Source organism: Trifolium pratense, linkage group LG2 (assembly GCF_020283565.1).
Source record: "Trifolium pratense cultivar HEN17-A07 linkage group LG2, ARS_RC_1.1, whole genome shotgun sequence".
Taxonomy (NCBI): Eukaryota; Viridiplantae; Streptophyta; class Magnoliopsida; order Fabales; family Fabaceae; genus Trifolium; species Trifolium pratense.
Genome location: NC_060060.1, coordinates 47239939 through 47253456, shown reverse-complemented (window position 1 = coordinate 47253456; position 13518 = coordinate 47239939). Strand labels below are relative to the sequence as shown.

The 13518-nt window shown below is 29.4% G+C and overlaps 1 protein-coding gene across 1 annotated transcript; it reads right to left on the bottom strand.

Annotated features, from left to right (window-relative positions):
- Nucleotides 1-4501: 4501 nt before the first annotated feature.
- LOC123905943 (probable methyltransferase PMT16) lies at nucleotides 4502-12952 on the bottom strand. Its single transcript, XM_045955749.1, has 6 exons — nucleotides 12105-12952; nucleotides 7777-7987; nucleotides 6794-7082; nucleotides 5647-6039; nucleotides 5478-5555; nucleotides 4502-5148 (listed from the first exon to the last, which is right to left on the bottom strand). Exons 1-6 carry the CDS (start codon nucleotides 12816-12818, stop codon nucleotides 4917-4919), a joined length of 1917 nt encoding a protein of 638 aa, XP_045811705.1. The 5' UTR covers nucleotides 12819-12952; the 3' UTR covers nucleotides 4502-4916.
- Nucleotides 12953-13518: the final 566 nt, after the last annotated feature.

Genomic DNA, 13518 nt, shown 5'->3' with positions numbered 1-13518 from the left:
AATCCCTCCACTAAGTAGACACATTTCTCCCATCTACTTTGACTATGTTTGAGAAGACCAATAAACTAGCTTATAACTTATAAGTTAAAAACTATATTTGGTAACAGTTTTTAAAAGAGGTCTTATAGCTTACTTTACTAGCTTATAGGTTGTTTTTCAAACCCTATTTCAACTAGCTTATAGCTTATCATATTTTCTTCCAATTTTACCACTATCATCTTACTTGAAAAAAATTAAATATTAATTTTTTATGTCATTTCACACTTATAAGCTAGTTCAGCCGCTAATTTTACCAAAAACTACAAATTCAATCAACTAGTTTATTCGCTATAAGCTAGCTTATAAACTATCCGTTATAAGCTAATTTATCAGCTATCAGCTATTTTTTACCAAACAGAGTTTTTGATTTCACCAACTGAATAATGCTAGCAACACACTCTTTAACAAACACACTCCAACACACTCTCTTTTATTGGTTGAAATTCACATGGGTCCCATAAAAAATGTGGACCCATATAACTTTTATGGGACCCATATAAATTTTAACCAATAGAAAAAAAGTGTGTTAGAGTGTGTTTGTTAAAGAGTGTGTTGCTAGCACTCCTCTCACCAACTTCCAGCCCATACTTTGCCACTAACACCTTAAACCACAGAATCTCCTCCTAATTCACATACAACCTCCAACACTAGTTACCCAACAAAGAAAAGTTAAATTCCTGAATTCGATCCACACCTAAACTCCCATCTTTCTTATGTAAACACACATGGTTCCAACTAATCCAATTAACTTTCCTAGTTTCCTCACCTTCACCCCCACAAAAAATCTTAAAAAAGAGATTTAAAGGAAGAAATTATACTTGTTGGAGCTTTGAAAAATGAAAAAATAATAAACCGAAATCAAAGATAAGACAAATTTTAGCAACATAAGACGACCATCCATCGACATATATCTACTCCTCCAACAAGAAAGGTTTTTACGAATTCCATCGACCAACGGACACCAAAAATCTAACCAACGGAGATTACCTCCATTTTGGAAGAACCAAATAAATAAAAGAAACCCTCCCAATCTTACGATTCAAAGCAAAAGCCACATCCACCATCGGTTTACTTACAAGTTACAACTATATTTACCAGCATAGATAAGAAAAAGTAAATTTTTTTTAAAAAAAAATGTGCAATTAATTATAAACTTAGTTCCAAATTCTAAATTGCAAGTGGTTAAGTTTTTTTTTAAAAAAAAACTAGATATCATATGTGCGCAACTTCAAAAACTAACTAATTTATCGAATCTTGTAAAACTCAAATGAACGGTCATCTCCATTAAACCAGAAGAAACACACGATGGTCATGAGTAGTGGTGAATGGTTCTTATTTGTCTCATGTTGATACAAGGCCCAAATATTCTAACACTAAGGTCCATTAATTTATTCTTGGTACCGAAATGAGAACCACATATATCTCCTGGCTTAAGTAACAAAATAAAAACAAGAAATCATTAATTGTTCTTGGCATTTCTTTTACAAACTCTTTAATATTTTGGCTTACTATATTTATTTATTTTTGGATGATTGTCCGTAGCTGTGTTTGTTGTGTGATTTTGAGAAAAAAAAAATTGTCAGATCAAAAATAGATTACATGTGGTTCGTTTAGACGACTCTTTTAAAAAATAATATTATAAAGAGTAAATTAAAATTCGCTAACATTGCAAGTAAACATTATTTAACCCGAAATTACGATTCACCCAAAAAAATTAACTAAATATTTCACTAATGTGCTTGTAGATGTACTATGCCAAATGTTATCTTTTTCTTCCAATGAGTGTACCAAATTGATATCACTTCTTAATGGGTAAGGTCCTCTTTAGGTACCCATTGAAGATGCTATTAGTAATTACACTTGTGGTGTATATAACTAATAAAACTTCTGATTAGAGGTAGTAACTCAATGAGTTTTGTGATTTATTGTTGCTTATAATTGGGTTTGAGTTTCTACCAAACCAACTTGATTTTGCTTTGATGTGAAATTATTTTCTTGGCAACCATATTGATTAGTATAAGTTACATCATTACATGCTATACAAGAGTTAATGATTAGTTCCATAACTGTTCCAAAGTACACAAATGATGAAAGAGTTGATTTGCAATATTGCAAATTGCAATGCAGGAGATGATATGAATCAGTAATGAAAATTAGGTATCAAGGAGAAAAAGGCACATCAATTGGGTAGCATTACTATTATTGTTCCATTAATAATGTTCATCTAACCCATCACTGCTGCTAACATATACTACTACTATGATCATTATGACACAAAACTAGTGAATAATTATTATTGTTAATATTTTTTTTTTACAATAAATTTCACTTTAATTAATCAATTTAAAGGAGTATTTTATAAAGTCATACTTTGTTCCTATTGAAACAATTGAAACATTGATTAGCACATACTTGATTCATCACCATACATCTATAGAAGTTGCAGCTTCATTAACTATAACACCTCAAACAATTTATGAAGCATCAACATTCATCGAAGATGTACGTCTATGTCCGACAACGATACATATGATAACATTGAATTATGTTATTGTCTCATATGAACCATATATACAATTCACTTGCTTCTTTTTTTTCAATGTGACTAATCACCGGAGAAACAATTGTAGAGCATATAAGGTGAATTTTGTTCTTCCAACAAAATTTTCTCAATATTCATAGTCCTGCAAATGCACGATTTTATCGTCGTAATAGAAAATATTGATCTACAGAGACTAAGAATTACTTTGATAGACCTGCAAGTAGTAATTTTGTAGGATATATGATTTTTTTTAATTTGTTTTGATTTTAAAACGATAAAATAAAACATCCTAGAGCCATGAATTTCACCACAAGAATATAATTCCAAATTCAATATTTTTTATTTGCTATGAAAAATCAGTTATCATGGTGCGGTAAGTACTATATATATGACACGTACCTTCTCTATGGGTACAATTTGGGATTTAGATTCTTTATATTAAAAAAATTCTATATTCATCTATATTTAGTTTATTTTTAAGGTTAATTTTGTTATTACCACAAATGATATTATCTCTCTTCATTCTCTCTCCTTGCATTTTCACACCAAGTGAATGCAGGGGAATTTATGATTTTTGAATGTAGAGAATCCAAATCCGACAATTTGCATCTATAACAATATATAAAGGGGATAAGGGAGTTTGAGCTGTATTTTTTTTGGTTCATTTTGCCCTTAACTTCCTTTATGGTTTTTTAATTATTCCATAATTGCCCTTAACTTCCTCTTTTTTTTTTTATGGTTTTTTCATCTATATCTATTCTATACTATAAATAATATATAAAAAGAATACATGAGTTTTTGGGTAGAATTTTCATAATACCAACATTACCCTTGCTTTTTTTTAGTAGCAACAAAAATCTTTTATTAACAAATTCACCATAACATAAGGCGTATCTTTTTTTTTGGGTACATAAGTTAGACACAGGCATGCGCGGAACGCGCCTGCCTGGCCCGCTAGTAAAGATAAAATAAATACTTATATTTTAGTGGATTTACCACTTCATCTAAGACAAACCTCAAACACATGGTACTTGACCAAATTATATAGTTCAAAAATCGACGCCTTCCCCAAAGAAAACATTATGCAGAGTAGTTGATTAATTTGTTTGGTTACACACTTACACACATGGAGAAGAGTTTAATTGTTGTGCACCGTCGGTGTAATTTTTTTTTACACATACATCCAATGATGCGTTGCCACATCATTTAATGAATGTGACGCATCATGTGTTTTTAATTACCATACATGATGTGTCGGTATATTATTGGACGCATGTGCAAAATAACTTTACAGCGACAGTGCATATAAATTAAATTCTACGAAGAATGGAATGGTATATATTTCATAATATTGACAATGAAAAAATCATTAACATTTTCGGAATGTGAAAACTCATAAAGGACAACTGTAATTTTATGTATTGAATTTTTCTTATCATTATAGGTATGTATTCTATAAATATTTGCAATATTTTTTTAGTCAAAAAATTTGAAAAAATATCTAAAAGAAAAAAAAAACATTTTTTCATTATTGTGAAAGAGTTTTTATATATTGGGATAATTTGAAAAAAATAATTACTGCACAACTTTTGAGGCCACATATCCTTTCATTAAGGTAATCCACCAAATTTATCAAAAGAATTTTTTGGTAATCCTAGGATTAGCCAAATTTTCTTAGGATACCTAGGATTAGCCAATTTTATTAAAAAGGTTAGATACTTAGGATTAGCCAAATTTATCAACAAGGTGCCGCTTCGTTTCATTTGTTCTGCAGAGTTCTATTTTGGAATGCAATGTCCTGTCAACTGAGCTAAGCTTATGAGACGTTTCGTTGTCAAATATAGATTATAAATATCAAACAATTGGCTTCTATAAGTTAGTAGTTACTGTCCAAGTAAAGAGTTGATGAACCAATGAAGATACTTTAACACTTGTTTTGAACAAAACATTTCAGAAGCTCTGGAATTTGGATTGTTGTTTTTACAATTAAACTGAATTTGCATTCAACCAAATTTCCTTTAACTATCCCCAAAAAGCATAAAATAAAAATACAAAAGAATAACAACTTAGCAAAAGTAAAAAAGATAAAACAAAACCAATGAAACAAAGGTGATGGAGCTATAAAAAGAACTAAAATAAAGTAGCAGCCCTAATGGACTAAAAATAGTGTACTTAACTAAAACTTTCTCCACCTCCAACATGAATTAAGATATTTTTATATGAAATAATATAAATTTTAAACCGTTTAAAAGTATACTTCTGAACAATTTATCGTCCAGAAATACACTTCTAAAATTTTTATAAGCCAAGGGAGTGATAAATATTAAATAGTGCCCTAACTAGAAATGTCATTAGAGGCAGGAGAGGTCCAATACTTTTTCACAGCAAATAAAAGTTTCTCCCTTTCAAGAGGCCCATCTTCATGGTCCACAATTTGACTCTCCCAATCTAAGCCATTGATTATGCTCTTTACTTTGACCAATATATCAACATCATCTCTAATTATTACACTTCCTTCTGGTCTAAGAACCCTATCCATCTCTAGCAATATGTCTTCCAATTCACATCTACAAAGCATAAATAGGTTAATTAGATTTTAATATCTTTTAAACCATGTTTTAAATAAATTAGTGTAACTTCGGTAAAAAAAAAAAATCATTAGTGTAATTTTAAAGAATATTTAATTCTTATACACCGTCAATATAAAACACTTTTACACCTTCCTTACTATATGGTTTGATATGTTTTGTAAATTATTATAACAAAGTCCATTTGATGCATGTCTTAAAAAATTTGTACTTTCATTACATAGAAATTAATCTCTTTGTAAAATTAGTTGACATTTTTGGTTAATTATTAACTTGACAACATATAACACAAAATAAAATGTATATACCTGTCATTATAAAGGCTAAACAAAGAATCAGCATGAATTAAGTCATAAGTTCTAGGATAAGTAGACATAGCTTCACACCTGCAAAAAAAAAAAAAAAAAAATCAATTAAAATCCAACCCTTTAAAAAAAAAAAAATCATCAAAACAAAGATAGAGAAGAATTTACTAACCAATTATGATACATTCCAATCAACCCTCTTTCATAAATTGCTCCAAGTGTATCAACTTTAGCTTGAATAGGAACCACATTCATAACCCAAATAGGATATTTAACAAGTGAAGCTGCAAATCCACCTAAATAAGCATTCATATCTAATAAGTTGCGGTATCTACCAGCTTTTCCAAGTTGATTATTAACTTTTTTGTAATATGATATTCTTTTGTTCCATAATTCATTGTCTTTTGAGAATGTTTGTGGTGTAACACTTTTTATGGTTCCTTTTGAAATCCTTGGTGGGGTTGATTTTAGTCTTTGTGGCCAATTGTTTAATGCTCCACCAGATGTTTCTTCTTCGTTGGATACTTCAGGATGTGGATTTAAACATGTTTGCATGTTTGTGTACCTAAAAGTGATCAAAATAAATAAACAAATAAATTAATTAAACATGAAAAATATTTAATTGATAGAAATTGAGTACAAGGACCAACATTTGTTAGTGGAAATTAAAGGGACTTAAGCGGTTTGTTATAATTTGTTATTTAGTGTTGTTTTTAGTTTCATGCAATATTTTTATCAGAGGTCGAACCTCAATTCCTACATAAACATAATATATGCAAATGCAATCTTGCTATCAACTGAGTTATGCTCACGAGAACTATAAACAACTTGTTAACTTAAGTCCATCGAGTGGTTGTAGGTTAAATAAACCACTTTAATGAAAATTAAGATTTGATGAAATTCAAGTTGATTGGATGTCAATAGTATAAAAGTAATTTATACTACACCCGATTCTTTTTATAAGAAAGAATTGACTTTTTAAATTTATTAAATAATTAATGTATTTAGTTTATATTATGAACTAAATACATCAAATATTCAATAAAATTTAAAAATGACTTGTTTCTTATAAAAAAGAATCAGAGAGTAATAACTAAGCTCTTTTTTTAACTTTTTTTAACCATAGCCAAATAAAAAAAGATAAAATGCTTGTCACTTCTCGCATTCTATTCAAGACATGTCATCTTACTTAGATCAATAGACTTCTATGTACAAAAAATATGCAATTAAAAAGGAGACATTACTCGAGAAATTAGTCTCTTTAACAAATTCCGATTGAAAAATCAAACAAAAAGAGGATAGAAAAATGAAGAACATACCAAGCTTTGTCAGGGTTACTCTCCTCTTGGCAAAAAGGTCTCTTTTGAGTGACTTTGCAATTTAGATGATTTTTGGGTTTTTGCCAAATAGCAATATCACCTTTCTCAACTAATTTGTTCCAACAAAGGCTTTTAGCTACATTCTCAATTTTGGTTTGTTCTTCATTCAAATCTTCCTTTGTTCTTTCCCATCCTTTCCAATATTTCTTCCAATGAATTGGTGGCCCAGATAAAATCCAATACCCACCAGGTCGTAGAATTCTATCAACTTCATTTAGATAAAGTCCATCTAATTCAACAAAGTCAAAAAACAACATAAGATAATGTGTTGGTTGCATCATAAATCATTCTTTACTTTCTATAAAGAAGAAATTATTGTTTTTCAATATATGAAATATGTTTGAATTAGTCTTTAGATAGTCCATATTTCAATGGCCAAAAAATGTTACACATGCTACAAAATTTAGAAGTTGTTCTTGTCCTTCAACAATTAAATACATAGATTGTATATTCAATAGTATATCCAACAATTCATGCATAGTTGTTGGATCGAGATCAAATGGGTCATATTTTAAACTCGGAATTTCAATGTTTCAGAAAGTAAAACATGATTGAAATATGGACTGTTTGGGCTTAATTCAACGGTCACTAATTTTTTTAACTGACTGGATTGTTGGCCGCAGTAAATCTAAATTCATAAACAAAAGCCTTTTAAATTTAACTAAAATGTTTAAAACACATGAATCATGATGACTAAAACCAAAAACAATATTTCTCAATAAAAAAACAAAATATTTTGCATTTCAAAACTAAAACCAAAAATAAAATCATAGAGGGACTTTTTTGAACCAAACAAACTAAATCATAGAGGGACTTAAAAGTGAAAATAGTATATATTTACATAATATACAAAATAGGTATTTCAACTTTTAAAAAAAATAATAATTTCTTTTGATGAGTATTTGGTGAGTGAGAATTCATACCATATTCAGCCCAAGGAATAAGACAACGAGAGCAATGTGCCATATCAAATGCTCTAGAAGGGAAAGGCAATCTTTTTGAGGCTAAGACACCAATAATTGCAGGAACACCTCTTTCAAGTGCAAATTGAACTTGTGCTTCATGAGTGTCTCTTGGTGCAATTGATACTGTTAGTATGTTACGTGATAGAAGATATGCTCCCCAACTAGCAACCTGCATATATGGTTACAATTGGCCTAATTAATTGCATTTTTCACATATTAAAATTTAGTTTTTGTATATAATTGAAATTCTAATTGCTAGTCTACTTAACCCAAAAAATAGCATAAGTGCATTCTCAAAAATCTCTTAACTTATACTTGCTGCAGCCCTATATGTATAAGAAGTTTACTTTGATGTATGTAAACAACATTATAATCTAGATACATTAACTATACAATGAATCTAAAAAGCAAACATTATACTAGTATGTAGACAACATTATAAGATCTCATTTGACTAAATGCACTACTCATATGTCTTGTTTTGACCGTATTTTTCTAAAAGTATATAAATGTAAATATTATCATATAAGATTTTGTTTGATTTGTTTTGACGAGTATTTTCAAAATATCAAATTTTTATAATTTTTATTAATACACAATTAAAGATATTTGTGATCAAAATTATGCGTTGATTGCACAACTAGTTCTTATATTTTGGGACGTAGGGAGTATATGAAATAGAAAGCGGTTGAAAATCGCTAAGGAATAAACAAAAGATGACAAAAATAAAGTAAAATAAAAGAAAGCTTTTATCATGAACATCATCATCACTACATGTTTAGCAAAATTGTAGGGATGATGTCCTAGGGAAAACCTCTCAATCATGTGACAAGCACGTGTGCATGTAATTTAAATATTAGTATTTTTTTTGGGGAATATTTTTAAATATTGTTTTAATTCATGTAATACAGTATTAAATTGAATATAGTAATATTTAGTAATAAGCCACTAAATTTGGTTTAGTGGTGAGGGGTTTGGATAGTATGTTATAGGTCCTGGATTCGATTCTCAGTTTATTTAAAAAATAAAAAAAATAAAAAATTAGTAATGCATTCAAGAAAAATTAAGTGTGCTTATTGGTCAGTGCTTGATCAGAGAAAAGCGTCGTTAAGTAAAAGCACACTATGCTAAAAAATAAAAAAAAAATAAAACTAGGTTGGGTTAGGTTGGGTTATGCCCATTTATATTTTACTATTAATATAATATAATGTTTATAATTAATAAAATTGTATTTTTTTCTTATAAAATTGTTTTTTATAAGATACAATAGCTGGTAAATAGTTTTTTTATTCGTAAAAATAATCTTTAAATATTTATTAATTTAATCACTAAAAGTATCACTACATTCACATTTTCAAATGTATCATAGAAACTTCTATCCTTAATCTCTTTATATTTTACGCACTTAAGAAGAGCTAAATTCTTAGTTGTGGAGCTGGAAGAGTTAAATGAGTGTGTTGACAAATATAATCTTGGATTCAATTCTTAAATAAATTATCGGTAACAATTAACATACTAACATTAATTATTTTTTTAGAAAAAATCTAATGTTTATTTATTTATTTATTTATTTATCTTTTTGACAAAATTTAAAGTGTTTTATTTATTTATAAATGGCAGAAGTTTAGAATATATGATGAGATATATAGTCAATGATCTATATACCCATATTACCCGGGAAAGCACATTCCTAGCTAGGTCCATTCCTAATTCCTAGTACTATTGTAGATGCACTTGCACCACATAATAAGATCTTTTAAAAAACTCTTCTACTTTTTTCTATAAATTAGGGAGAAAAAAATAAAGAAAAAAGACAAATTGTCTGATGGAATTGCTATTCTATGATGAATTTAATATTATTTTTATGGTATTCCTATGCTATGATTTTTTCTAGGCACCGCTAAAATGCAAAATAAAGTGTCAGCAATTTTCGATTTTTTGTCCCTCATTTGTTACTCTTTCATAAATGGCTCAAACTGTTGATGAAAGAAAGGGCACAGACAAAAACTACGCATATCCTTGTATCTTGATGTGACGAAATAGTCATAAAAATCATGCAGAATGTAATTGACTTTTTTTATAGCACAAAATAGTAATGATAAAAAAAATTCAATAACTTAGTATGATGTTATTAAGTAAAATGGTGAAATAGTATAATATGGAGGCCAGGGAAAGACGGATTGGATAGAGAGATGATGTTTATTCTACTCGTTACCACTAAACGACAAAGCCAAGAGCAGAAGGAGGGACTTGAACCCTCAATCTCAGCCTTGGCAAGGCTATGCTCTATCATTAAGTTATTTCAAAAAATAAGAACATGAATAATGTAAGACAATGATTTATCCTTGTTTTGGGCCCATTCATTAAGAACATGAATTAACTAAAAACTATTTAAAAGAAAAAAAAAACAATTTACTACATACCCCATTACAATAATAATAACCCAAAAACCTACCCCATAACAAGACAAATGCCCTCTCAATTTCAACTTTTGGAACCTTATGGCAGTCATGTTCATATTCCTATTTAATAGATAAGAGATAAACCTTACTTAAGTACATATCAATAACAAAAAAACCTTCCTTAGTTAGTACTTTAGTACTAAAATGTAGGGTTACTTGTGGGTTTAATTTAATTTACAATAATTAGATTAGATTAGATCTACAAGTTGTGAACAAAATAAATCCTTTTAAAAATTCCAAATTTATTAGAACTTTTTTTACTGTGTAATAGGTAAAAAGTTTTCATCGTCATTTAGTTGGACTAACGTTAATCAGATCAAATCATCTACCATTTGAATCACTCTTAATAACTAATAAATGTATTTTCTAATAAAATATTAAAATTATTTAAGTTCTTATGATTAATAAAAATGCGAAAATTATCAATGGTCCATCTTTGTCCTATAACTAGAATGTGAAAGTGAAAGCAAGTAATATTTTAAAGTTGTGGCCCGAAAACAACAAAATAACAGCATCATTCTTATCCTAAAAGTAAAATATACCATACGATTAAAATAAATAAATGCAAAGACAACGACAAAGAAAAGAATTCATCCAAATAAAAGACAACGACAAAGACGTTTCAAGACAAAAACGTCATCTTTCACACAAGTTTGTTTTCTAACAAAATAACAATATTTCTCAGTCGAAAAAAATTAGCTAAAGTTTTTCCTAAAAACAAGTATTAGTACCCTCTTCAATCATCTCATAAAAATGGAAAAATGTGTGCAGCAAAATACACGTGCACACGGGGTCAGCTGTAAATTATACATTATTTTACAATAAACTATTTTTATTAGATGTAGTCGGTGAAACAGTAATGTAAAATTATTAATAAATAAAAATATACTAATAAAAAACACTATTGAATTATTTCCGTGATCTTAGCTCAGTTGGTAGGAACATCACACAATTTATGTATAAGTTGGGATTCGAATGCTGTACATTCCATTTATTCACCATAAGGTAGAATTTCTAGTCATTAAAGTGGCGTATCCGGGATTCGAACTCTGACTTCAACACTTGATGTACCTACCAACTGAATTAAGTCGATAGAATACTCGATTAAGGGAACACATTTTTTAAGTCGGGGTACACTTACTAGCTGGCACTCCTCAAAAAAGAACTTAATGGGCATAGACACCATTAATTCCTATTAAATATATATTCCTATTAAAATTGAAACATATCAAATGACAAAGTCGTTTAAAAAAATCTCTCCTATTTTCGATAAACAAACAACAATGTTTGTTCACCATAAAAGCCAAAAATAACGTGATAATTAAGTTTTTTTTTTCTTTCACCATAAGTTTAATTTAGTTAAGAAGTCCAGTTATGACATTAAGTCGTTTCGCTCCTTTTGATCGCAGTTGAATTAATTTTTCAATTTCAATGACAAAATATTCAGAAATATCAAATTCAAATTTTAGACAAATAATTTTTAATCAGAATTTATTTATCTACTAGAGTCATTTTCTCTAAAAATCGAAGATTTATAAAACCAAAAGATATCTAAAAATTATACTTTAACTATTAGTTGTCTCGAGTATATCAAAGTGTTCAATATGATCTCTCACCTATTAGATTAGTCTTTTAGGTTAGACTCTCATCATCTACATAAATTCTAGCATTAACCGACAAAAATATCAAAATTGTTAAATCGATGTTATGATAAAGATTTGAATTCCAACTCATCTTCATCGTTGTACTAAGTTTTCAATAATTATTGTCATTTTATTTATCAACTTAAAAAAACTCGAAAATAAGATAAAGAAAAAGACTTACCCCACAACCAGTATCAACAGCAGTTCTAACAGAACCATCTTGAAGATTAATAAGCTTAGCAATATCATCAATATATTTATCAGCACCATTTGGAAACATAGTACCACCACCAGGAAAACGGAATCTATCACCGTCAAAACGGATCCAATTTTGCACAGCTTTTTCAACCGTTAAATGACGGTAAGGTACATTAGCATACCAAGCCATATCTCTACTTATAGGCCATGGAAATGGATTCTTATAACCATTTGGTGCTGGAACACGACACTTTAGTATCTCATTTTTCTTAGGACAGTGTCTTTCTCTATAAATCATTTTGTCGCGCGTGTATTTTAACGATCGCGCGTGGTCTTCACATGGGGTGTAGTCTGTTAGTTTTGGGGTGCAAGATGGATAATGATGGGTTTGTGAGAGTGTTGTTAGGTTGTGGTGTGAGAAGAAATCTAAGTGGGTTGTTTTTGTTTTTTGACTTTGTTTTGTTATTTTTGGATTTTGATTTGGGTTTTGTTGGATACATTGTGGTGTTATTTTGTTTTTTTGGAGATTTTTGCTTGTGTTGGCTTTTGTTGTGGTGTTTTGGTATGAGCCTAAGAGGTATGAAAGGATGCAAAGAAGAGCTAAGAAAGAGTATAGATTGGTTTTTTTGCAATTGAAAAATGAGTTGGATTTAGAGGGTTTGAAGGGTTTTGGTGAGGTTGTGGTATTGTTTGGCATGGTGAAGTTTTGAGTATGGTGGAGATGGGTTTGGTGATGATTTTTTATATAGATTGAGAAGGTTTGGTAGTGATGAATGATTATGTGTGTTTTTGAGAAAATGTTTGTGTGAGGAGAATCTTTTTGAAGGGATGGAATTGGGTGAGATGGGGCCGGATTTTGGGGGAAAAGGAAATATGTGGGGAGGGTGGGGGTCCCTATATGGGCCAATGGGATTGCTTGTTACTGTGGTATGGTATTGACTACCTTTAATTGTTATTTTATTATTGGTAAGATTTGGAGTACATTGAAAACTGAGGGAAACAACTGTATATTCAATTCTTAATGTGTTGTCACTAATCTTCCACTCTTTCATATATTCTTCTTGTTTGGATAGATGTTAAGGGTGATGCATGTTGGTTGAGATTCATTTCAACACAAGTGAGAATTGCATTTACCAATGCACTTCAAATTAATTTTGAGTAGTTGTGTTGGTTTTATATTTTGGTCATCTTTAGTTTAATACTCCCTCGGTCGTTTATTATAAGCTTCTATCGAGGTTTTTCACGTATATTAAAAAAAAATTGTAGTGTAATTAATATGTATTTTTTAGTGTTACAATTACTATATTATCCAATGTAAAGTAGAGTTATGTTTGAAAAAGTAGTAATAAATGTGTCTAGGGATTTGAAAATGGATTTATATTTAGGGACAAATTTTA

Coding starts and splice junctions, on each gene's coding strand:
- LOC123905943 (XM_045955749.1), bottom strand. CDS start 12,818: ATGCCAAACAATACCACAACCTCACCAAAACCCTTCAAACCCTCTAAA. Junction 7,988..12,104: donor CTGTTGATACTGGTTGTGGG/GTAAGTCTTTTT, acceptor CCATATATGCAG/GTTGCTAGTTGGGGAGCATA. Junction 5,556..5,646: donor ATTGGAATGTATCATAATTG/GTTAGTAAATTC, acceptor TTTTTTTTGCAG/GTGTGAAGCTATGTCTACTT.